Genomic DNA, 27,359 nt, shown 5'->3' on the forward strand with positions numbered 1-27,359 from the left:
GCTAAATGAAACATATTTTTCTAGCCCCTTCAGGTTCCGTTTAGTGAGAGTCTACTGTACATAATTTCTGCCAGGAAATCTTATCGTGACTACGTTAACTCAAACTAGCCCCCCACCCCCTACAATACCTGTATAATATTCGTAAGTTCGAGGGGTTCTAGCTCAGTGTTATTTCACAGCAGTTTTAGTGAAGATCATGCATCACCGAACCACAGTAAACTGAAATGATGATGTGGATAGATTAGTCAGAGCCACTACAGTTAACGCCTGTCATACACTTCATTTTTTTCGTAACAAGTTTGCTTTCTTATATACATTGCTGATGCTTACTCTGTGTTAAAATAATATGAACAAACTTTTCATTTAGCCCACCTACTGAAGCTCCCTATATGCTGTTTAACCATGGGGGCTTTCATGCACTTGAAGTTACAAACGATATCTTCATAAATGAGGAATTCAAGCCCTGTAATACATACCAATCTTAGGCGGCCAGGTTCCGAAAAACCCGCGGCGCCCGAGCACGACGCCACAGCCACAGCTGGAGTGCAGCGAGTTCCGTCATCGCTCGAACAGCAATCGTCGGTGAGCTCACTTGAGGAGTCACAGTCGTTCGAATCTGCAGGGATGTACGAGGCAAACAAAAGCACAGTTGTTTTTTAAATTTGCTTTAGTGCCTTGAGCACCCTTATCAGCATTAAAAAGTAATGAAAAAATTAACTACATGCAATGATCTTCAGTAGGGTAGAGTTAGCATCACCTGAAGAAACAATGAGACAAATAATAAACAGAATACATGCTACCGATAACCAAGTTGATATGCAAACACTCCTTGGCTAGATGAAGCTGATGTAGACGTAAATATACATTTTGGAATCTGAACTGCACTACAGTTTGAAATATGATGAATGCCACATGCATGAAAGACAAAAGTGACGGAGCCGCAACAAGGCATTAGAACAAGCGAAATGACGTGTATTTCCCTGGCGTTATTGACCTGCAGCAATATGTGGTATGAGCTGCCATTACTATAGCTATAAATTACAGTTGCTTACAAGCTTCTCACGCAAAACTTGAGATATTACTGTATACGTAATGTACACATTACGGTGCATACGAAGAAATTGAAAAAGCTAATGACAAGAATCAGTGGGGTTTGCATCAAAAGAAGTCTTTTGGCACAAGCTGTGCTTTCTCCACGAAGATTTCATTGACAGTCCTGCCTTGAGGAGGTAAGGAGCACAGGTTCTGCAACAAGGTAGTGGTTAAAAAAAGAAATTAGGAACTTCGTATTGAGGTGCTCACCGCACTCAGAAAGTGCCCGGCTTGGCTTCAGGGCGTTTGCGCGTCGCAGGGCAACCTCCACCAAACCGCTTTCTCCTTTTTTCTTGGCAATGTTGTGTAGGTCCTGAAAAAGTGAAATCAATGAAGTGAGACATGAACACTTGTGAACATAGCTAAAACCCCCATATAATGAACTTTTGCACAGACATACTCTAATATAACAAACACTAACATAAAGACTTATCGGATATAACCAAATATATCAACAGCAGTGCACACATGTAAATTTATAGCAAACATTATACAAAATAAAGCTATCCTAGTGTCACACACAACCATGTTTCAACGCGAAAGCGCTTAAAAGCTCGGGTTGCAGAAATTTCAATTCCACGTTGTTGGTAGTGACTAAAAAATCGCCAGATGGAAATAGAAAATCATGTATCCTAGAAGCTGAACACAAGTCTTTGGCGTGGCAAGCCGGTGTGGCTCTGTGGTTTACCACAGAGCCACACCAGTGCTTGGAACTGCACTGAAAGTGATTTTCATGCTTCAGAAACATATGCATCCTGTGTACATGTGTCACAGTGTGAGCTGTAACACTGCAGAAAAAAAGTAATGCAAGTGTATATTGCCATTGGGCATCATTGCACAACGAGTTATTGGTTTAAAGCCGGCCATTCATTACAAAAGGCTCTCACATTACTGTGAATATTCCCCAGCTTGGGACTCTTACAGGGAGGTCCGTACCTAAATTCGGCTTTTATTTCACAAACTTTATCCCCATACTTGCACTAACAGGTTGTGCCTCGATTGTGGGGAAGTAGCTAGTTTAGAGCATTTGCTCACAGTGTGATGCCCTTTCTTACTGGGCAGCGATGAAGCCAACCAAGTCAAGTGCAGCTCCGTCATGATAGGCGCCAACAAGAAGGATCAGCTCTAGGCCATCCAGATAGATAAGGTATGTAACTGCGCAAAAAACTGACGGAAACAAGAAGGAGAGAAAAAGGACAGACAAGCGCAGTCTATCAACTGACGCTTTATTGCAAGAACGAGGCAATATATATAATAGGCAGAAAAAAGCAAGAGGGGGCAAAGGGGGAGGAGAAAAAACACGAGGGACCAAATCACCAAACTTAGAAGAAGCCTTTTTCTCTCCTTCTTGTTTCCGTCAGTTTTTTGCGCAGTTACATACCTTATGGATCAGTACCAACTAGCCCAACTTACCATTCTTCTGACATCCAGATAGCCCACAATGCAGCGTCAGGCTTAGTCTGCTCATCCCAATGAGGCCTACTGCCAGATAGTAGAGTCTCTTGGGACTCTAAATCAAGTTTGACCAGTCATCCATCCCTGATGAACCTGTAGTGGGTGCATCGCAACATTGAAAAAGCATCGCGCGCATACTTGTTGCTGGTTTGAAGCCTGAAACTCGACTCGTTTCATGGCTAGTCCCCCATGATGGGTCGCATCAGGTAAAAGGGTCCATCAATCAATTGATCAACTCTACTGCGTTTTGTGGACCTCCCAGACAGCCCGAAGTTGGTCTTCCAGTAAAAGCACGCCGCTCATTTCAAAGGGTGCACATATTAGTAGATGCTTTCTCTTACACAGACATAGTTGGTACAGTGTTGCCATAGGTGCCCTTGAAGAAGGTGGACACCTTTACCTTTAGGTATGTCATGTGTAGGTACGCATGTAGCTAGCTGGGCAACTAAACATAACGACAAACAAAACAAAGCGCGATGAGGACAGGGCTAGACGTTGCTATCACGATCAACTCTTGAAGGCTGATTCCCCAAATTTCGACTCTGTAATAAAATCTTCAATCTAGACAGGATACAGATTTTTATATGTTTGGTTTTTGAAGGCTGATTCCCCAAATTTCGACTCTGTAATAAAATCTTCAATCTAGACAGGATACAGATTTTTATATGTTTGAGTTCAATATAACAAGGCAAGCTTATTTGAGCTCCAGAAAAGCAGCCCCAAACAGCCTGAAGAATGCTAATTCATCTTATATCAACACAGTCTTGTAATACTACTTCAATGTGATAAAATTTTACTGCTGCTGTTAATGAGGATTGAGACAATAAATAAAAACAATTTTCAGTACCAGTTAATAACGTTTGAATAAGACGAGTTTTTTTGGCGGACAAATTTCCTCTTGAAAATCAACGATGTTGTGCTGGTTGGCAACACACCAAGATAAATATACACGGCAGTTCTTCCCTCCTAACCAGTTCAATTGTCACCCTGCCCCTCTCCCACGTGGTGAGGGAGTTGAGTGGGCAAGAGGAGAATCGAAGAGGTTACGAAAGGAGTAGTTGCCATCTTTTTCGCTTGGTTTGATGGCGGCCACCACAGCTCGTTCCAACAATGTGATACGAACACACCCCACACCAGGAAACAAGGACTTACCATGAAGAGATCCCAGTACCCCAAGTCAACTGCCAGAAGAAAAGCTTTTTCCAGCCTGTCAAACCTGAAATGTGTGACGATTTACAACAAGATACCACACACACAAATGCACAAGTGTGTCATAAAATGACAAGAAAACTAGTATATACAAACTGGGCGGCAGAGGGAAACTCGGAAAATTAACACTATGATTGCTTTGTCTATGATGCAGTGTGGTACAGAGCTGCAGTCGGCTTGAGTGAGGTGAAAAAGTGGGTTTGTCAGTATGATATACTGCTAGCAAACCAAAAAAAACACACAGGAGCAGTGAAATATTGCTAAAACTTATGCTCTTTTTTGTGCATTTTTGTTAGTGCTTTGCTCGCACTATGGGCCTAGATATAGTCCAGCGAAGCATGCACGTGTGATGCGGTTAAGCTAAACTGGCGAAAAGTGGAGAATCCTGGCGTCATGGCGTAGCCGGAGCGCCCAGCAACATTCAGCATGCTCTGCGCGGCCATCGCAGAGATAGAGCATGTTCCTAATTCTTGTGCTCCACGTGGCTAGCATTGGACCACAATGCGCCAGTGGGCATCGGCAAAATGGCTGCTTGTGGGCTGTGTTTGGAAAGCGTGGCAGTGGTCAACTTAGCATTGATCGATGACCCCATGATTCTGTGTCCGCTCGAAGGAATTATAGATCCCTTGCACGAGTTAATCGCTGACACGGAGAGACAAAAAGAAACGCTTTGGAAGCCTTCGGAAGGCGCTATCATTAGTATACAACATAATCTTCTTTCATCTCTAATGCAACCTTTGTACCTATTTTCTCGCTCCCAGATTCTTTAAAGCGATGGTTGTGAGGAGTAACGTTTCCGATGCAAAGTTAAACAATGCAGAGAGTGAGAAAAAACGAGCGTATGAACCAAAAAGCACGAATAGCGAAGCTGAGAGCGAAAAAATTGTCTACGCATGTAGCGAATAACGCGGAGCCACAGAGTAATTCGACGAAGAGAGTGTGGATGTGCTACTACGAAGCTACTCACTGCGGCATGGTGCGTACACTGAACTACAGAGTGAGGAAATGGCCACCTTCACCGCAGTGCACCAAGCATACCCAACCTCAGGGTTCGAGACCTGATGCGCTGACCACGTTGGACGTATATCTAGTCCTTAAGTGAACAAACATTGGAAGCGCACAGACCCAACTCTACGATCTTTTCTAAATTCACACATGAACGTGTTCCAACACTAAATGTAACTCATTATGCACTGTGCAGCAGCGGTGCAACTGCAAGCAGATGCATTTACAGTGTGAGCGTGCAAACACTGCCACCACCATAAAAGTATATGGGACAGCCGGTGCAAGTCCGCATGCATGATTCGGTGCAAAGCGCATTCGATGCGTGATAACACTATGGAAAGCAGTGTCCATTCTGAGTGAGCAGTTTGGGACATCAGGTCACGACACACAAAACGACACGAACAAGCGCAACAGCAAGTGCTTCTTCCGCGACACTTTGCGGTGCTCTCTAGAACAGTGCTCACTTTGCCGACCCATATATGAGTTCCAGTGCATAGGGCAAGAATACACGCAAATCTTGATTTAACTAACTCGTATAAAATGAAATATTGGTTACAACACGGTAAATGAAAAACAGTCTTGCAATAGATTTGGGGTTAGGAATATACCTATCATAACAACCTTTCGAATACTACAAACTTTTTTCGTGCAAGATGCAACTTTGTTATTATGAGGTTTCAGTGTTTATGGATGAAGGATATGGTTTAGCAAACCTGCTTTGAACTGCTATGCTTGAACAGTCCATTTGATAATAAAACAAAAAAGCACAGCATCGCACAAAAAGTCCAAGACAAACATTAATTCAAAACCTTTATGGACCCAAGTTCACAGCCCATCTATGAGGAGTGCCACAGTGGCACAGTACCCAGATAAGAATGTTGGAGGGAGAGAAGTATAGCAGTAAAATTTAACCAACTAAAGCTCTTTATTCTAAACCAAAAGTTCAATATCTGAGTGCCTCTACATATCATCTTCATCATAAAGCATTTATAACTGCCAGTCACTGAACCTGCAACCTAAAAAGTTTGTAGAAATACAAACATGTTCGTGCTCATATCATATCAAAGGTCATGAAAACTAAAGAAATGATATCACCGTGATGAAGCAATGGACATGCTTTTTTTGTGAATGTGCTTGTGTGGGAAGAAGCCATGCAGCCATACCCGAAAGAGGTTAGGATCACTCCAAGAGTTCGTAGCGCCATGCTCTGTCAGACAAGCAGGGAAGAAGAAAGTGAATCGTCGTAAAAAATCAGTAAAGAGCAACTGGTGGTTTTAAAGTTGACACATTTAAACATTTCCGATTTATAATAAAATGCTATAACACATTCTGAAACCACAAGTGTACATACCAAATAGCCCTCAGATTCATGACGAGGAAACTTGACTAAGGTACACATTTAATAATCTCTTGCACACTTAAAAATTTAAAAATATAATTTGTGATATCATAGGTCGTAATAACTAGCTTGATTAAACTATGCTAATTAGGACACAATGTCATCATGCTGATAAGGCTAGGTTTTTAGAATTCCTGCAACAATTATGTACCAATGACGTCCTAAGGAGAACAACACCTAGTGGTAAGCGGCATTACAAATGCTTCTCAACAAGTCAACGTGCAACAGGAAACATGCAAAAAAAGCAAACACTACACTGTAAAACAAAGATGACGAATCTGGAATATTTATTTTTGTATTTCTACATTGTTGGTCAGCATCGTGAATTGTCCCTCTTGACAGACTTGGAAAAAAGCGCGCCTGTTCCTGCATTGATTATTCCCTTCAGCGGCCACGTGTACAATTATACACATAAACTTAGGAGGCGCATCACGCAGTGCGTGTTTTTTCAAATGGCTTGAAACGGGGTGTGCACATTGGTGCAGGCTTTCTAAGTGGACAACTAGCAGTCATTAAACTTCATTCTGCTCTATATTACTGCAAAGAATCGCTTTGCTGGAGACACCAACCAGGTTCTACGAACATTCGATGTGCCGTGTTCTAAAACGAACGTCAACAGTATTCTTTTTTTATCCGCTCAAAGTGAATACAACCAAAAAAACAAACTGTGCACATATTTTGATATAATATTCGATTATTTTTGTGTGAAGATTGAAGCTGTATAACTTCAGAATGATCAAATACTTAATGTGCTAATTAAAATTAATTACTGAAAATAACAAAGAACACCATATTCCTTCATTTTCTTTTTTGGAATGTAATACTAAGTGCCTTGGAATCACGTCATGTCAATTTTACATATTTCCAAATGTGCATCAGAATTGGTGCCCGAAGGGATTATAATCCATGATCTATGTAGCAACAAGTAAAAATAAAGCATTGCTCATTCTTACTACATTAATATATGCTTTGCCATTGAGTCTCTCTAAGTAATACTGATATTTGTTCATGTAAAACTTTTTCACCCTTTTTTCTGCCTTCTTTCCATCCACTGTGCCGTAACAGTGAGCATACAGGTGGCTATAAAGTGTCTGTAGCTGGAAGCCTACCTCATGGTTTTCACAACAGCTTCTCGACAGTTTCAAGTTATGGCTGCCTTCAGTGAATAAAGTCAAAGCAATGGTAGTCCACAATATACACCTATAGTTGTTTACAACCTAAGAATAAATAAAAGCTCTTCTTACAAAACTATGGTGGCGCACTAGTCAATATGCAAAACAGTCGTCAAAACTAGTTTCTTTAGAACCGTCAGTACTTTTTCTGCGCTCATGTAAATAAACTCAAACCTCATTATAATCAACATGTATATAACGAATTGTCAGTCATAATAAAACAAGTGAAGATCAGTTTTGTGATAAATGCAGTACTAAAATATATGTTTATAACAAATTTTCGGATATAACGAGGTATTTTTGTGGCAGATGTGACGTTATGATGAGGTTTGAGTGTACCCTGCATATACAGAGCAGACCACACTTATAACGTAACCGCTTTTAGCACGGGACCAGTTATTACGTGGGTTTTACAGTGAAAGCTGTTATAAGATCCCAACTTAAGTCACGCGCAGTTGTACGCCACCGCCGGTCTCTGTAACATCGTGCAGAATTAGAAAAAAAAAAAACCTAGCCCCAAAGACACAGTGGGGCTCAAAACCCAGGTCTGCTGGGTGCCAGCCCAGTATTCGACCACTGAGCTACGCTGGTGCTTACGACTTGTTGGCAAACTTGCCTTATGCAGGCTTGATGTTGGGAAAGCAATCGCATTATTATGACTTATAAAGCATTTTAAAACAGCAAAAGAACTAGTCCTCGCACAATACGAGTAGCGTAGAGTGGGTCATCCAACGCTCCAACCCATTACAAAAGCTAGTTCTTGTTCCCCTATTAACTGTGTCGCACACCCACTTCAGCCATAATTCCTCATCGTCATCAGCCACTGCATGAACAATTGGCTTGGAATTCTTTGCAAGTGTTTAGCGGATACCACACTTCTCAGAAGAATGACAAGAAATAGCAGAACGAATGCCGGCCTACTACCTAAACAAATTTATTAAATATGACCTAGTGGGTATCAAGCAAGTGTGCTTGCAGTAGTTACCCAATGAGTGTTTTGAAAAGTCTCTAAAAGGCCGCTCTGCTAGCTTTCGCTATGACTGTGCTGGGCCTTTTGTGCAGGCCTGGCGTATCGTTTTTTCTGACCACCGATATGTTGCCCACAGAAAACGTATAGGCGGACCGTTTATTGCACAGACGCGCGAAGGAAAACACCAGTTATAACACAAACTTCTTACGGTCCCGCAACCATAAAATCGGCAAACAGAGCCTACTTTCCCGCTGTGCTGGCATGTTCGGGGAGAGAGTAGACGGGTGCTCCAATCATTCAGCGACCATGGGAATAATGGGCAGTACACAGACTTGCCTGGTCTTTGTGCTTGCGGGCTTCAAATGCACTTGTGGCCTTGTTTATTGTTGTGTTCTGGTTTTGTTTTGAATAAAAGAACCAACCATTGTAAACTTTGCAAGCCGATTTGAATAGGTGAGACTAGAAATGTCGAGGTGGCAAAGAGAAACTGCCGAACCTTTGCAGGTTGTTGTTTCGTGACAGAGCACTCCAAGCCCAAACGGAGCCGAAAGTACGAATATTAGACAAATTTGTCTACTACCAATTATTCCCGTGCTCGATGAAGTGCCGTGCGTTGCAGCTCCCATGTACACTAGCGGCAGAGTTCCTGGAGTATTTGTAGAAAACTCTTTTCTTCTTCAGATCACGCATAATGTAGCAACAATACGCACATGTGAATCAACTGCAAAATAACTTTTCGAGCACTGCGCAACCACGTAACGCTGGGGCTGTGCTCCGCTGTCGGGCAGGGATCGACAACAGACCCCAAAGGGTTGAACACAGTTGACATTCCAAGGTATCTCTTTACACTGCTGGCTGAAACTGCATGCATAAAACACTGCAGTATGACTACGAAATCACTTTATGCATCGCACCTCAAGAGATGATGAAAGAATCGCCTCGCCAGGTGGCTGATGCGAACGCCATATTCGGCAACAACCGAGTCCGGTATTGGCTGAGCAGGACCATAGAAGCTTCCCAGCGCTGTCTCCAGCTGAACTGCAAGGTATTCACTTGTATTTACCAACGGTTTTTATAAACTTCCGATCAGAGCGGAAAAATAAACAAGTGTTTCATCAACACATTTTGGAACTGTGCAGCATAAAAATAGCCTAAAAAACACTTGATGCACGTCACTGCAGATCTGCTGATACTTATTCCTGCTCACCGTGCAAGCTGAAGTAATGGTTATGCTTTTAAAAGTTAGTGCATCTTTTCAAACTGCAGGTTAATAGTGAAGCACATAACAATGCACAACTTTAAACTTTGTTTTTACTTATGAGGGGTGTAAACCACCAGAAAAATTAAAGGCTATATGCATTAAAAGCAGAACAATTGAATGCACCTAAATTGTATGGCACTTATTAACAATGCATTTACCCCCCTAGTTGAGTATTAACAACTTCAAGTGGCGGCCAGACTACAGACCTTCGCGTTTAGAATCCAGGGGCTGTCGAAGCAGGTAGTTGACTATCTTGCCGAGGCACAGGAAGGTCAGCTCTGCAACACGGCCCCAGTCAAGGCTCAACAGGAGGTGAACGGCCTGAAACGTTCACAAGGCCACAGAACAAACAGCGCAAGCTGATAACGAAAGCTCTGCAACCCTTATTTAGCGTAGAATGTAACGTATAAATATGCATTCATGACAAACATTCTTCAGTTAGCTGCGCCAACCATAGTAAGACCTTGTCGAACCTCACTGATACATAGTACTTTGTTCATTTCTGGCACTTCTGCTACGATATACTACTTCCATTTCAGACTTGTATTGGGTAAGTTTAATGAAATCTCGCAATTTCACTCATCATGCATTATTTTTTGTGTTATCATAGCTATGTGCTAGTTCTTGCCCTCAAAAAAAATTAAAAGAACTTCTTCCATTCCCCAGGGGACATACTCTAATTTCTTTCACATAATCCACCTAAACTATAAGAAGGTTTGGAGGGTTATATAACACCAGATAACACCGGAAGGTGTGACAATGGGTACATAAAAAAAACCGTTCTACCAACGATCAGATTACCGATGACTGTGATCACCGCCATCAATATGCAGCGTGAATCGCTTGTACTTCGAGTTTGTTTTCTGGGCATAGGTTCATCCAATGAAGCATTTTGCCTTGGCCAGTGCGACTGCCGCATTCTTCACAGTTGCTACTACCATGCGACAGTATTCATACTTTTGGATTGTGACACACCGAACGCCTACCTAGCTTACACAATTTTTTTAATCTAATAAAGCCCCACGTTCCCATTTGCTGCTTTAAAGGGTCACTAAAGAGCAAAACCAAAGGAACAAGCAGGATTTCGAACAGGCTACTCAACAATTGACCACATTCGTACTATCAAACAGGTAATAGAGAAATGCTCAGAGTATAACCAACCACTATACATAGCCTTCATAGATTACGAGAAGGCGTTTGATTCAGTAGAAATATCAGCCGTCATGCAGACACTGCGGAATCAGGGCGTAGATGAAGTATATATAAACATTCTGGAAGAAATCTACAGGGGATCAACTGCTACCATAGTGCTTCATAAAGAAAGCAACAGAATACCAATCAAGAAGGGTGTAAGGCAGGGGGACACAATCTCCCCAATGCTATTTACCGCGTGCTTACAGGAGGTTTTCAGAAGCCTAGAATGGGAACAGTTAGGGATAAGAGTTAATGTAGAATACCTTAGTAACCTGCGCTTCGCCGATGACATTGCATTGCTGAGTAACTCGGGACGAATTGCAACTCATGATTACGGAGTTAGACAAGGAGAGCAGAAAGGTGGGTCTTAAAATTAATCTGCAGAAAACGAAAGTAATGTACAACAACCTCGGAAAGGAGCAGCGCTTCGAGATAGGTAATAGTGCACTTGAAGTTGTAAAAGACTATGTCTACTTAGGGCAGGTAATAACCGCAGAGCCTAACCACGAGATTGAAGTAACTAGAAGAATAAGAATGGGGTGGAGCACATTCGGCAAGCACTCTCAAATTATGACAGGTAGATTGCCACTATCCCTCAAGAGGAAGGTATATAACAGCTGTATCTTGCCGGTACTTAGCTACGGAGCAGAAACCTGGAGACTTACAAAGAGGGTTCAGCTTAAATTGAGGACGACGCAGCGAGCAATGGAAAGAAAAATGGTAGGTGTAACCCTAAGAGACAAGAAGAGAGCAGAGTGGATTAGGGGACAAACGGGGGTTAAGGATATCATAGTTGAAATAAAGAAGAGGAAATGGACATGGGCCGGGCATGTAGCACGTAGACAGGATAACCGCTGGTCAATAAGGGTAACTAACTGGATTCCCAGAGAAGGGAAGCAGGTTAGGGAGAGACAGAAGGTTAGGTGGGCAGATGAGATTAAGAAGTTTGCGGGTATAAATTGGCAGCAGCAAGCACAGGACCGGGTTAACTGGCGGAACATGGGAGAGGCCTTTGTCCTGCAGTGGACGTAGTCAGGCTGATGATGATGATGAAAGAGCAAAACGATTTTTGCACTTATTAGTAAAGTACAGTTTCACAATCCCGAAAACACCACTCTTACCATGAGATGACACGAGTGAGGGAGAAAACGTGCGAAAAAGAAAACGTGGGTGGAGATGCCACGTTGAGATTCCCGCACCAAACACCACTACGTCATTGATTTTGGAGACAACTACTGGATCCGACATAACTTCTGATAAAAATGAGGTACACTGTCATCTGTGGGTGCCAAAGACCCAGAATATGAAGTTTCAAAAAACTTCATCGAGCATGAAATACGCATGAAAATGCCATGAAAATACGAAAAATATTTAAATATTTTTTACGTCGCATGTGGAGATTGTGGCACGAAATCTAAAAATGAAACTTCAACCTTGATTTTCTCTGCTAATAACGAACTTAAGCAAGTGAGACATGTAGCCTTAAGAAAGTGAAACATGTAGCATTAGAGTTTTCCGAGTGCAGTTTGTCAATCTAAATAGTCATTATTTTTCTTTTCTGTCCTTTTAAGAGGACTGGGCTAACACTCTCTAGTTAGGAAGCAATGAAGATGTGACTAAACTGAGGAATTTCTCCACAATGGCAATTAATTACAAACAAGTTATGGTCCATAGTAAACACCTATCAACATACCTCATCAATCTGCAGGTGCTTCAAGTATTCTGATACAAGCTCGAGTGGTCCCAGCTGCCCTCTGGTAAGCAGGCCAAGTGGTAACTTGAGGATGGCCAGGGGACCACTGCAGCGGAGAAAAAGACACAGCTCGAGATTAATAATTAACAAATGCCAATGTTTTACGTGCCATAACCCCGATATAACTGTTGTGCCAGCCACAGCAGGCTACACTCAAACCTCAGAACAATGAACCCGGATTTAACAAAATATTGGTTATAACGAAATAAGCGAAGAATCGTCTTGCAATAGATATAGTGCTAAGAAATTTACCTTTATAACGAATTTTTTTAGATTCATGTAATATGTAAGTTTGTTATGAGAATATTTTGTATTAATATTTGAGCACCTAGCATTTCTTAAAGGGAAAGAAACCAAAATGCAAAAGTGTCCGTGGTGCACATTACCGTAAACTACAGGCTGCAGGTAGTCAAAATTTATTAGAGTCCACTAGTACAGCGAACCTTATTATCGTATCTCCCAATAACCCTGAATTTAATGTACTTAATAGCCCCCACATCAAAGACTGAGAAAAACTAAGCGCCGGGTGAGTTGGTAATAGTTACCACAAAAAAAATAGAAAAAGAACACCAAGAGTGAGAAAGGAACCCAACAAAGGTAGAACGGTGACTGTAGATTTATGATCGTAAACATGTATAAATATCATACAGAAAATGTGAAAGCTCACAGATTGGTGGCTTAAAGATATCTAGCTTATGCAGCATCGTAAATGGTACTGCCGCTGTTACTGGGCTTATGAATAAAGAAGGCCTCGACAATTCCTCATGCAGTTTGATCTTCTAGCCTGCACCAGCCTATCTATATGGAGGAGATAGAAGATTATCATGTAGATGGTTGTCGATCTTCTGGGTTTGCTAGTCTGCGCCCATCTTGCATTCCTCTCTCCTTCCTTGTGTTTCTTGTACAGTTGGCCATAAAAGGTCTAGCTAGAACCCTCCAGCAGTGTTGAGAGACAACTAGTCCAAAACTACTACTACTACTACTACTACTACTACTACTACTACTACTACTACTACTACTACTACTACTACTACTACTACTACTACTACTACTACTACTACTACTACTACCACCAATAATAATAAAAGTAATATTTGGGATTTTACATTCCAAGACCATAATATGATTATGAGAGATGCTGTAATGACCTTCTTTGATGTGCAGTGGCATGGCAAAGTACATGGGGCTCCAGCATATCGCCTCCACCTAAACGCTAACGTTGTGGCCGGGATCGAACCCGCAACCTTCAGGTCAGTAGCCAAGTGCCATAACTAGCATTCCACAGCGGTAAACACAAGTCCAGTGCCGTTGCCCAGACTCACCCGTCAAACAACAAGGCAGCACAGTTGAAGGTGGCAGCCGTCGGGCAGCGGAAGACGGCATCTCCGCTCGACTGCCACATCAACCGATGCAAGGAACCACCGTTGCTGGAAAGGTTGAGAGAGAGAGTGTAAAATGAGCGATGTGCCCGTCAATGTAAGCGTACTAGTATACTGCACTAAAAGGTCAAGACGGTTTGATCATGAACGATTTCTTTCTCTGATGCAACAGCTGGCACACACAAGCAGGAAAGTTAAGAAGCGAGAAGCATAAAAAAGAACTGAGAGCAGCTCATTAGCAACTCACATTTTTGGTGAAGAATACAAATATTTAAATGTCTATTTATATTGCTTGATGTCCCAAAGAATTAATCCATCAATCAATCAATTTTTAACAAAGAAGGAACATGAAAGACATTATATGCCAATGAAAGACAATAACGCCATTAGCTGCCTGCAATGTCAAAGACATTAGGAGCATACCTGAGATAGGAGCCCACATTCAGTGTCGGCGCCGCAGTAGAGGACTCGTCGTTAAGCCTCAGCTGTATTGTGGACAGCGCTGTGTCGAAGCACTGCATTGAAGAAAAAATATTAAAAATAATAAAAGAAGTGCTAAGCCTAATTCTGCACAGCAAAATTCTAACATTTCTAATTTCCTTCTCAATTCTAGTTTTTTAACCTTTTTGCGGTCAATGACATACCAGTATGTTTTTGCGTTTCCCACTGATGTACGTGCAAAACTGCAGTGTTGCACGTACATCAGTACGATCTCGATTATGCGCCTGAAAATTCACACCGAAGCACAATGCTGGCTTGCATAGCGTGGTCCACAAGTTGCACCCTCTACCGAATATTTCTAAGAGCACGTATTTTTGCCCCTTGCTGTGCTGGTACAGATGTTGAAGAGTACAAAGTGATCGTGCCCACCTTTCTTGGCTGAGGGGCCTGGTGGCTCCACACGCGTGTAATTAGGAGTGCAAGGATTGTTTTGTGATGTGCTGTTGGCTTTGGAGAGTCCTTTTTTTTTGTATTCTGTTGGCTTGTCTGCTATAATGTTCTCGGGTGCACGTTGTTTCTCTGGTAGACCCAAACACGACTCGATTACTGTTTTCACTCCATCTCCACAGCCTTACTTACTGTTATTGGCAGCAAACGAAGTTGTTGTAATCCCCTTTCAGAAAATATGACCTTGATTTCATAACATGCTATTTCTCCGCATTTCAACAGCAGCTGATATTCACAGAACCAAGCCAACACCGGGGGGCGCGTCACAGCCAGAAACACCTGACAAGCAAAAGGTAAAGCCGACACATGTCACCCAAATATGAACAATTTTATTCCAGTCAGCGAGAAATAGTAATTAGGCACAGTTAAGGCAAACTTTAACTTGACGCCAACTTCTGGATCCCTATCAAACATAGGTATGTTATTACTTTTATTATTACTGTTCACTGGATTTACTGACATGTCTTTATGAGAAAAGTGCTAGACTAATTGGTAGAAAGTTTGTAGAAATTGAGAAAGTAACATTGTAACAATTATGTACAGTAGGAAGCACAATTTCAAATGAGGATTTTGAAATTTTTTGCATAAATGATCAACACTTGTAAAGTTAAAAAAAATGGAATTAGATCACTGTTGACAAGTCCATGACATAGCACTAAAATTATTGCAGCTCTGTCAATGGCACCTGTTGAAGTATACGATCTCAATCTCACAACTACAAAACATGAACTCACTGTGCACATGAAATTATTATAATGCTTAATAATATCTTTGACAGAATTGTATATTGTATGACTTTCATCTACTTTAGATTTAATACAATTTTTAGTTTATGGAGTTATTACAAAGCTGTAAGCTTAATACTTTAGGTGCATCTAACTCTGCAAATGTCAAAAATTTTGTGGAAATTCCAATTTATTTTATTCTACACCATCCTTCAAGAATGCTTGATGGCAATTATTAGGGCTTCCCTAACGTAATAGCCTCATGAAGGCAGTTTTTAATATTGTTTTCAACGTGGCATCTGTTGAATTTTAGTCCTTGCCGCAAAAATGCTTAATGAACATGTCAAACTATCAACTAGAACTTACCTAATTAAGCAAGGCAAATAACGAAGCCAACGACGGTCTTACCTGAAGCTGTCCTTCTTCTGAGGCAAAAAACACTACAGAGCCGCTCGGATGCCAGGTGACTTTTGTTCCAACCTATAAGCGACATTTCTAGTTAGCGACTGGAAGATTCTGTTGCGATTAGGAGCTGCTTGAGTCATTCTCCACATAGCCGATCTCTCAATGAGCTCTTCATGCTCAACCCATTCAGAGTATCCTAATACACTTCAAAATCAGTTATCCTCAACAGGTTTGCCATTATTATAAAAAAAAAGCACTTTTTTAATTGTACACATCAGCACCACTGCATACTCCTACTGGTATCATAGGGTACACTTTTAATTGCAATTAAGCTTGATTGGTATCACGTTTCTCAACAGTAATTGGCTCCCTGTCTTCTGTAGCTTGCACAAGAAGCCCATCATGAACAAGGAATTCAATACAAATCAGCCCCCAATCCTGATCAATAGTGAGTGACCCTATGACACCGTTATTAACTGAAAGCATTTCTGTTCTCCTGAACATGTACTTAATTAAGAGTTTAATTCTGCATGGCTATTCCTCTTCTATGTTAACCGAGGACTGCTACACAATTTGGTAGCATTTGAAATATGCATTTCTCAGCGAGAATGTAGCAATGCATTTACAACTGTAGAAATTGATGCAAATTCAATAGCAACATATTACAGTAGACTCTCAGTAAACAGAAATCTGTTAAATGGAACTACTGTTTAAAGGGAACAGGTGCTTCCGGCAAGATTGGTTTTCTTCTTGTATTCTGCAACCTTGTTCATCTCTCAGTAAACGGAAGCCCTGCTCAACGGAACATAGTTTCGCAGTCCCTCCAGGTTCCGTTTAATGAGAATCTACTGTACTGCACGCTTGGACCCCAGCGTTGCCTGCATGGAGCTTTTTATTACACCAGATACTATATGAGCTAGGCTTTGTGGGTATATTTCATAACATACAGTTAAAACTCAATCAAACAAAACTTAATTTTATAAAGTTGTCATTTTACCAAAGAAATTTCTATTCCCTGGCAAATATCCATAGGGTTCAATGTTCTCATCAGTCTCAATCAATGAACTAATTTGGCCATCAAACTTGATATACTGAAGCTTTAAAACCTGAAATAACCGATTGAGAAGGCAATGATACCATTCTATTTTGAATGAGACAGGTTTTTCTTCAAGCACACGCCCTAATGCTATCACGTTAAAAACATCTAGGCACCACAGCTATGACCCCCACTTTTACTTTGACGACGCTGCACGCTGTGTCCATGTGTGGAATAACTGACTCAGTAGTCAGTACAGCTCCGGCTTTGCGGAACGTGCTAGAGTGGGCGGTGCTTGCTTTTGTGATTACATGGTTTCTGTGACAGATAGTGCTAATCGTCTCTCTTGGAAGAAATTTTCTGGCTTGGCCTGCTCAAACAATCGCCGCTTTCGTTCTTTGTGTCATCATGCATTGGCAGCCTGTTACAGCTTCACATGACCGTCTTTTGGCATGCATCGCTAGCACACAGTGTTCCCTATGCCTTGGCCACCCTCACAAGCTGCTCCGACATGTAGGCATGGGCTGTTCATGAAAACAACACTATGGCAGCATTTAAATGTGGTTACATCACCATTTTAGTTTTCTAAGTAACAAAAATCCTTTTTTGGATTATCTAATGAAATCAGGTTGTGTTTCAAGAGTATAGGTGCAAGTTACCCATTACAATGCTTCAATCAAATTTAATATGAATTAGCAACAACTCCAAAAGTAATGCAATGTAGCTTTAAGCTGGGTAGCAGTACTTAAGGTCATTAATACACTCAAACCTCGATATAATAAACCCAGACATAGCAAAATACCGGTTATAGCGAAGTATTAATATAAAGTCTTGCAGTAGATATAGTGTTAGGAATAAACCTCTATAATAAATTTTCAGATATAACGAACTTATTTTCGTGTAAGATGAACTTTGGTATAATGAGGTTTGAGTGTAAATAGCAAATGAAAGCATGGATGAAGCAGAGTGTTAATAAGCAACCAAGTCATTCTGAGATTCTTTCTTACTTGATTTTAAAGGCATCAGAAAGCGTGTTCACAATGAAGTCTAATGAAACAGTGGGCGTGACAAGAACAAGGGTACAATAGGTCGGGGCTTACGAAGGAAGTCGTGGTGAAGTGTGTGGTCTGTCGCACAGCGTCGTAGAGAACCTGGGGAGGCAAGTTTGAAGAGTGGCGTCAGCAAACAGGGACATTCCTTTAGCAGAGACTTTCCAAAAAAGCGAGACAAATGTGGACATAACCAGAGTAAAAGAAGCAGCAATTTAGGACATGCCATGCTGGATGAGTAAGACATGACGTCGAGGATTTTACGGAAGCCTGCATGGTCAGGAAGTAACATCATAAAAAGCAAGAAAAAAAATTGACTCCAAAAGAACAAGAAGAAGACATTTCAGCTTCAATGTGAGTGCATCGATCACATTCCCAGGTTGTGAACAAGACCCCTGTCATGGGAAAACTAAACGTATCTTTTAAAATTTCTTGTGGTTAGTGTTCTTTAACTTTTTAGGATAAATCATTTCTTCGCATTTGTTGCGTAAGAAAATCACGAATGCCATATTTATACTAAGCTTGAGCCCTATTCCCCAATAATCGTGGGAACGAACAGACCGTTTTATTTTGCATGCTTTGCACCAAAATCAGCAAAAATTGTTGCACTAAAAAAAAAGAATAAAAATCCACCACTTGCGAAGAAACGGCACGAAAACAAGACTAAGTCTAAGGAACAAGCAACAAAAGCGCTGACGAACAACTGTGCAATGGCAACGACAAATATATATAATAGAAAATGTAAATTAAAGGTAAATAAATAAAAGACAATAACTGTCACATGGTCAAAACGATGACACTGCAACACGTAACTGTCACGAGTCAAGATACCACATTTACCTCTACAAAAACACTATCTTTTTTTTTAAGCATGACTGAAGGCTCGCTGACACATGTGTCCCTTTTTTCTTGACCTGGAATGCTTCAGCAATTTAGTGCTCAATCCAATTGCGATATCTGAGAGTACCTCACAGTCACTGCACAGAGAAGCACAGTCGCACGTGCTGCCAAGGGGATGCTTGTTGAAGACCTGATGATTGATTGATTGATTGATTGATTGATATGTGGGGTTTAACGTGCTAAAACCACCATATGATTATGAGAGATGCCGTAGTGGAGGGCTCCGGAAATTTCGACCACCTGGGATTCTTTAACGTGCACCAAATCTGTGCAGACGGGCCTACAACATTTCCGCCTCCATCGAAAATGTACCCGCCGCAGCCAGGTTGAAGGCCTGATGTTGCATGCATGCTCTCTAAAACAGCAAGTTGAAGCTGAATAAGGGCCCCACTTGCACTGCCCTCTCGATCCCTAGCCCAGTTTCCATTCTCAGTGCACACTTCAACCATGCCGTAAGGAAACGTAAAATTACGCACATCGCAGCTTCGAACTATCTTAGAAAGCCTACTCCAAGTACAGCTGCACAGTGCCTCTCTCCATATTCTTCCTTTAGTGAACCAGCAAAGTCCAACTATGCATTGGTAGGTAACACGGGACAGTACGCAGCTGCCCACTTAGTTGATGCATTTGCTGCTGCTGATGATTAAAGGGGGGTACAGACACAAAAACTTTGGCTTCTCGTTTTTCTGCTGCAAATGTGTTGCAGGGGGCCTGTTAGTCATAACACGACACACCGTTTGCTGCGGCACGCAATAGATAGTTAATTACAGGCCCCTCATTATCGGCCACTTTCAGTTTCGGTTGGAGCTCCAAAAACAAGAAGCCACAGGGTTCAACTATCGCCACCTAGTGTGTGCAGTTCTCGATCGCGTCAGCACACAGATCTGTGACACCTTCCGCACAGTCCGCATCAAGAATCTCTTTCAAATGGGCAACAGGACCTGCACTGTCGCCAAACACAAAACTTTCAAAGTGTGCGCCACGGCTACACACTCCTGTTGCCGAGAAGTATAGACTGCGGGAACAAGCGCGACTAAAGAAAAATGGTGGCTATGACATCGTCATAACTTGTTTTATTGACGGGCAGCGTGGTGACGTCAGGGGCAGGAATCGACCCCACAGGCTACCTCGGCCGCGAAATTTTTATGTCAGTACCCTTTCACATACCGTGCACTCTCAGTAAATGGAAATCTGTTAAACGAAACAGCTGCCTCCAGCACAATCGGTTTCTTACCTGAATTCCAGACCCCTGCTCATCCCTGAGTAAATGAAACTCCTGTTTAAACAAAACACATTTTTCTGGTCCCTTCAGTTCAGTTACACGAGAGTCTACTGTCTGAGTGCTTTGTAATGGGTAGGCTTTGAAACACCCCTAGCAGCGCAACTCACGTTTCAATGCAATCGCATGATTATACGCTTCAGCCACGTACTATTACACGCGTTAAGAACACTCCTGCCACTACGTGACATTCATAGAATGTTTTTTTCCAAAGCAGTTTCAAGTAATAGTGCCGTTCTGTGGCAGCTCATCTGCTTGCCACACAGGAAGTCTGGATTCGATTCTCACTTCAACAAAGGTTTTTATCATTTATTTTATTTGCATCTTCCTTGTTTTTCAGTCCCAGGCTGTACTGGTTTGTTTCCCACAACCAACAACACCGATGCTGGGATATCAGCAAAACGAGCTCTTTAATGCTATTGCATTAAGAATCAGACAGTGTATCTAATCTTTAATTTTGTTTCTCACGGTATGTTCGACTTATGGACTACCACTACTTAGCTCGATAAAACGTCTTGCTAGGTACGTAATATTTTTGATCACTAAACTTTTTAGACAATTTATAGTTACCAGGAAGTTCGAAAATAAAAGCTTAAATGTATATAGATAATTTTAATTTCATTTCACCCTGCATAATCTTAACTTGTTATCAGGCTCCTTTGTTGAACTGACAAGCATCTATTCCAGGAAGGTGATGTGACATGGGAGAAAGAGCCCTAAGGTTTCTATAAGTTCTTGCATTACAATTAAATTTATAAGATTTGTGACAAGGTACGACTGAATGCACTCACCAAGGATGCGTCATCACACAGTAGCACAAGCTTGTCTTCTGCATTATTCCATTGTGACGTCACCACACGACCTATGGAAAAAAAAAACATTCTTCATGCATCAAAGCTTACTTTCTACGTTTTCCATGACGAGAGACTTCAGCTTACCTTGTAAAGAGATCGATATCATGGACACCCTTTCGAACTGAAAGACATGGTACCAGCAAACAAATGAACAAGGAAATAAATGTGCAAAAAAAATCAGCAAAACACACAAAAAGTACATTTGGCCACAGCTCAGATATTGGGCGATCTGGCTACCATATGATGCTGGTACCGCCATCATTTCAACATAACATTGTTATGACATAACACGTGTGGCAATGAAACACAAATTAAGGGGGGACGCGGGTCTTAGAATGGTGGAAAAATGGCCAAAAAGTCGATTTTGAGAAAATGCGATATTTTGAATTTTTAGACCTATAAGCACGTGTCCTCAAATTGTGAACGCTGAATTCGATAAGTAAATGAATTAAAATTGATTATGAAGTCGCCACGGGAGCCGAAAACAACCCACGGCAGGTCAAATTCGTTCAAACTACCCGCGCGCGCCGCCGGAGAGGCTGATCGCCGCCATCTTGGGCTTGTGTTGAAACTGATTCCTTTGTGCGCATTTTGCCACCCTTCAAAATGGCGTCGCTTAAACAGAACGGCTGCCCTCGCCACTTTTCCGGAGCCCCCTTCCGGACCGCTGATTGGCCAGAGCGCGCACGCACCAGGCGAGCCACCCTGTTCCTCGCTTCCATTGGCTGATGCGGCCAAAGTTGCCCGCGCTTTTTTTGTATATTGTTCGTCGGCCGCCGGTTCCCGTTCGCGCACGTTGTTCGTCTGCTTCCCGCACATGCCTGCTTGTGCTACGCGACCGACGCACCCGACTTTCCCTCTTTTGCCGGCATGATTGAGGCGCCCGTGGAACGCCCCGCCAGAAGAAAGCAGCCGACAACGTGCAGCCGATTTCACCCGATGCCGCCGAAGCGGCGCATTCCGACGACGGCGTGCAGCCACGGCCGCTTGTGTGTGAAGCGGTGCACTCTTCTGTGCCTTGCAGCAGCACCTCATCAGATTGTGTCGTCGTCGGATCGTCATCCTTGCACTTCCAGCAGCATCCTAGACCGCATTGACACGGCGTTTTATTCGGCGGACGAGTTTGCTGAGTGTGCGAGAAATGCAGCGGGCTTGAAGGCATCACTCGCATCGCAGTGCGCCACGGAATGTACGTTCGAGTTACTAGATATTGATCTCGAAAATGGTGGCAAAGAAACGGGAGAGATTTGTTATTGTTGATCTGGAACAGTGCGCATGATGTGACTAATCGCAATTTAAGCACTTTGACATTGTTCATTGTATACACTCCTGCAGGTGGCTATCGCTTGCATAGTGGCCCCGCTGTTCGAGGCTGATATCAGGTGCCGATGATGAGCATTTGTTTTCAGTTTTATACACAGACGACTCCACATGTATGTATTTAGATGCAAGAAATATGAAAGTTGCTACAGGATAGTCTCTGCCCGTTTCTCTGGCACATTAAGTTAAGCTGGTCAAAATTCTCTCAACTCCATATCTAGCCCTTTCGTCTGAAGCCCTTACTTCAAACACAGGATCGAATCCTGGCTGTGGCGACTGCATTTTCGATGAAGGCGAAAATGCTGTAGGCCTGTGTGCTCAGACTTGGGTGCACGTTTAAAGAACCCCAGGTGGTCGAATTTTCCGGAGCCCCTCCACTACGGCGTCTCTCATAATCATATCGTGGTTTTGGGACGTTAAACCTCACATATCAATGAATCGATCATCGAAGTCTTATTTTAAAAATAGCTGCAACATTTGGAGACATCTCTCTGTAGCCAAAGATAATCATCGTTCAGCCTACTTGTGCTGCTTTTACTTATAAATGTGCGCTTGCTACTTTTCGAGTGCCATGTCGCCTTCATAGCACTTCATGACTGGTTCTTATCCTTCCAGTATTTCTGAGTCATGAACTGTCACAAATAGACCGATTGTGAATGTTTGTGACTTGGAAGAACTGGGCATGTAACGTCAAGATATGACATGCCATATAGATGACGATTACTGCCGAGTGACAGGAATGTGCTAGAATCGGTGCAACTGTTTTTGAAGCATAACCCTACTGTAACGCAAATTATTCAAAACAAATGCAACCAAGGCTAATGCTTCGTTATGCCTGTCTCGTCTTCCAACGAGCTACATGATGAGTAATTGGTGGCTCACCTTTCCTCTGGCAAGCTCGTACACACAGACGTCAACGGCGACGCTGCCACCACGAGAAGCATCCTCTTCGACAATCAGGAGTTTGTTCGACTGGTACTGACTGATTAGAGAGAACAAACAGAATACATGAAATCACAATTGAACTTGCAACTTTGTACAAACACTACGAAGTTAAAGCTTTCTGAAGGTTGCTCATGGTGCGAGAGTGAGGTATTGAGAGCTCACCTAAAAGACAACCAAAACTGGAACCTTGTCTATTCTTCCATAGGTGAGCAACTCTATGTTGGGTCTGAAAAGTGATGCAAATTGATTCATTAAACCGTGTTTGAAGCGATATACCAAAACCTCATTTAATAAAACTGCGGCCGACAATATGTTCACTCTGCTAGATGGGAACCGAGTAATAAGGATCATGGACATTGTGCTACTCTAAACACCAGTCATCTCCAACAATGATTTTTTAGAAAAGTTTTTCTCAAAGCTCAGGTCAAGAAAAAATTAGAACAGTTTGGGCCGCGATAACAAACTTCAACAGCGCAAGAAAAGGCATCCACTACAGTCCGGTAGGTAAGAAGTTGGGTTTGCGTACTAGAGGTTGTGGGTTCGATTCCAGCAACAGCAGATGCAGTTAGATGGGGACAAAATGCAAAAGGTGCATGTACATTATAATTAAGAGCACATTAGGGAAACCATGGTGGTGAAAATTAATTTGAAGTCTTTCCCTTGTGGTGCACCTCATTTTAGTTCTAGCCTGTATTACCTCTGAACTACATTTTTTTTTTTAAGCAGCAGATTAGCCCATTCAAATCTGCCATTTCTCAAGCATCTAGTGCACAACTTATTCCAAATAGTCCAGCTGAGCAGTCCGATGCCTACCATGGCACATATAATAAGCCTGTGTTTCCAATAAGATACTAACATGGCATATTTGTTTTTTTTTTATTATGTCAGTATTGGAGCATCTCAATAAAAGTCCAGTGAGAAAGTTTTCCCTGTCTAGTACCACATAAAATGGCAATAAATATAAAACAGTTGCCAGCCAGTGGCCTACCTGAACTTTAATAAATAAATAAATATATTGACAGAGATTTTGGAAATTCCTTGTACCATGAATTTTCGAAAAGTTTGAGTCAGACCGCTATTGTGAGCCTCCTATCAGCGCTTGATCAAAACGTCTTTCGTCTACATAAATTCTAGTCACCCCAACAAAATGAATTTAATGAATGACACTGAGTGTGCACAATTAAACAACTGCTCACCCGTTTAACGCATAGACAACCATGTTCGATCTTTCCCGATTGGACGTCGACGGCATCCAGGGCCACACCTCCCCGTCACCCACCGACCACCAGTTCAACACCTGCACATCACAAACATTAAGCCACCTCGCACAGCATGCATTTATTATACTAAAGAAACTAAAAAACATTGCACAACACCTTCGAAAGATATAGTACATTTTCTTTAGCACGAGCTATTGATCGTACGATGCGAAACCAAGTGACGAGTATGCGCAAGAAAAGCCAAGCTTTAGAGGAACTTTATCACAAAGATGGGCTTTACTGCACATAGGTGGGCTTAGTTGCCACGAATGTGCAGCTTTCCCCGTATTTGCATGTTTCAACACAAAACACTTCTACGTTGTAAGACCATTTTCACTTAACGACTTAGAGCTCAGTGAATCACTACACTTTTCGTTTCATCATGAATCTACCTGCTCACTTGCCCTAGCTATAACCTTTACAACAGCAACATGTACAACTGTACACACTCAAACCTCAATATAGTGAATGTGGATATAACAAAATAACAGTTATAACGAAGTAAATGAAGAAGTCTTGCAATAAATACAGTGTTAGGAATAACCTTCTCAACGAATTTTCGGACACAACAAACTTACTGTCTTCTAAGACGCAACCTTGTTATAATGAGGTTTGAGTGTACACCAACTATGGAGGTGCGTCGCGCACCATGTGTTACTTTTTGTGAGCCCCGTGCACCATGCTGTAATGTTTAGAGAAATTTTGCAATATATACAAGCTGTTAGGATAGGATTACATACACGACGTGAGCGGATGAGTTATGAGAGCACCAGAAATATCACTTATGTATAAAGAAAAACATGTTTTGCGGGCTATCAGATTATTCGACAATCAACAACTGTGCTTGCCAATATTGCTATCTTGTGAGTGCTAATCGCTTGTACAGTGAAAGTTACTTGATTTTTGTGGTACAAGTTTACCCAATAAATAGTTTCACCATTAACAGTCTGATTGGCATCTAACTTACTACCACAACCACATGACAAAACAACGCTCAACAAGCCGCACACCAGAAGCCAAACCAAAACTCGGACTTTTGCTTTCTGATGATGCATGTGATCAATAATAAGTTACCTAAGTGTTTGAAACCTGAAAGTTAATTACAGAGGACTCTCATTAAACGGAACCTGAAGGGACCGGTAAAATGTGTTCAGTGTAACAGGAGTTCCATTTACTGAGAGGTGAACATGAGTGCAGTATGCAGGGATGAAACCAATCCGAGCCAACTGTTCCACTTAAGCAGCAGTTCCGTTTATCAGACTTCCGTTCACTGAGAGTCTACCGTATTTTTACACAAAAATATACTGACTCAATTCAGAATAAATAAATCTTTAATAGTTCTCCATAGTATTATTTACAAAAAAAAACAGAGATCAACACATTAACATCTAATCTTTCTCACAATTGAATTTTAAGTATGCACTGGTCTCTGGCAGAAGGTAAAATTTCTGCAAGGGTTATAGTGGAGCATGTGCCCCCAATGCAGGAGGTAATGGGTTTAATTCTCGGTGCCACCGGTCACCCACCAGTTCTTTATGATCATGAGATGCACATCCTGACCAGCACTAAGTGGTGCGACTACTCATTGAAGGAAAACTAAGGGGAAACAATGGCTCGGTTTATGTTGACAAACTCCACTCAGAGAACTCAAGTGCCACATGTCCCACTATCATAAGTTCATTGTTAGTGAGAAAATAAAAGTAGAAGTTTCATTTTTAAATTTCGTGCCAGTATCTCCATGCGCGACGTCAAAATTTTTAAATGCACTTTTCATATTTTTGCGACAGTGGCTTGATAAAATTCTCGGAAACTCAGTGCATTAGGTTTGCGGCAGCCACAAATGACAACGTACTCGATTTGTATCGAATAGAAGCCACGTAGGATTAAGTAGATGCCTTCAAAATCCAAGACGTCGCGGTGCCTGGGGCTGCGGCAACCAGACGATGACGTGTCCACCCTCATTTTTTTTTTGCGCGTTTTTTTTGCTTACCAAGCATTGTTTTGTAGCAAGTGGTGTTTTCGGGATTGTGAAATTGTACTTTACTAATACAGGAAATATCATTTTGCTCTGTAGTGTTCCTTTAAAAGAGGAGGCAGCCTCTCTTTTTAACTTTCCTCGATCTTTTACTCTCATTCCTTACCCATGCCTCCTCTTCCCAACACCCCCAGAAATTTGCCTTACCCAGTCTTTCAGTGAGTTGAGGCTCAACTTTCGTTCGAGACGCCGCCCCGGCAATCCCAGGATGTCAAACGTGACGAGTCTGGCGTCGACGGAAGACAGCTTGCGCACGCTGTCTGTCCCGATCAGCGGCTTCCCGAAACAGGCGTACGTCATCTTGGGCTCGTAGTACGAAATCAGCAGGCTGTGGTTTTCCAGAATAGCTGAAAACAAAATGGGCTTCAGGCCGCTGCACAATCCCCTTCATGCAAATTGCATACTGCCCTTATTATCATACAACTGTGCTTGCTATCCACCTACATCAAGGCTAAAATGCTGCTGCCCAGAATCAGAAGCCCAAGTCCACATTCAGCAATGATTGAAACAGCTGTTTGAATAGTACACTCAGACTTTGTTATAACAAATTTTGATCTTACACGGAAATAAGTTCATTATATTCGAAAATTCATTGTAAAGATATATACTTAACGCTGTACCTATTGCAAGACTATTTTTCATTTACTTCGTTATAACCGATATTTTTTTATATCCAGCTTCATTATATCAAGGTCCGAATGTACTGCCAAACGTC

At 41.9% G+C, this 27,359-nt stretch overlaps 1 protein-coding gene across 1 annotated transcript; it reads right to left on the minus strand.

Annotated features, from left to right (window-relative positions):
• Window positions 1-476: 476 nt before the first annotated feature.
• On the minus strand, window positions 477-26,991 carry LOC142795748 (WD repeat-containing and planar cell polarity effector protein fritz homolog; the record flags this gene model as incomplete). Its single annotated transcript, XM_075886120.1, is given in 16 exon segments — window positions 477-616; window positions 1,303-1,405; window positions 3,700-3,763; window positions 9,217-9,340; window positions 9,770-9,884; window positions 12,451-12,556; window positions 13,833-13,937; window positions 14,313-14,404; window positions 15,971-16,042; window positions 18,104-18,154; window positions 21,023-21,093; window positions 21,170-21,206; window positions 23,288-23,391; window positions 23,518-23,576; window positions 24,547-24,647; window positions 26,792-26,991. Coding segments are annotated over 16 exon segments (1,544 nt in total), but the record flags the coding sequence as incomplete, so codon positions are not given.
• Window positions 26,992-27,359: the final 368 nt, after the last annotated feature.

Source organism: Rhipicephalus microplus, unplaced genomic scaffold, assembly GCF_043290135.1.
Source record: "Rhipicephalus microplus isolate Deutch F79 unplaced genomic scaffold, USDA_Rmic scaffold_840, whole genome shotgun sequence".
NCBI classification, from domain to species: Eukaryota; Metazoa; Arthropoda; class Arachnida; order Ixodida; family Ixodidae; genus Rhipicephalus; species Rhipicephalus microplus.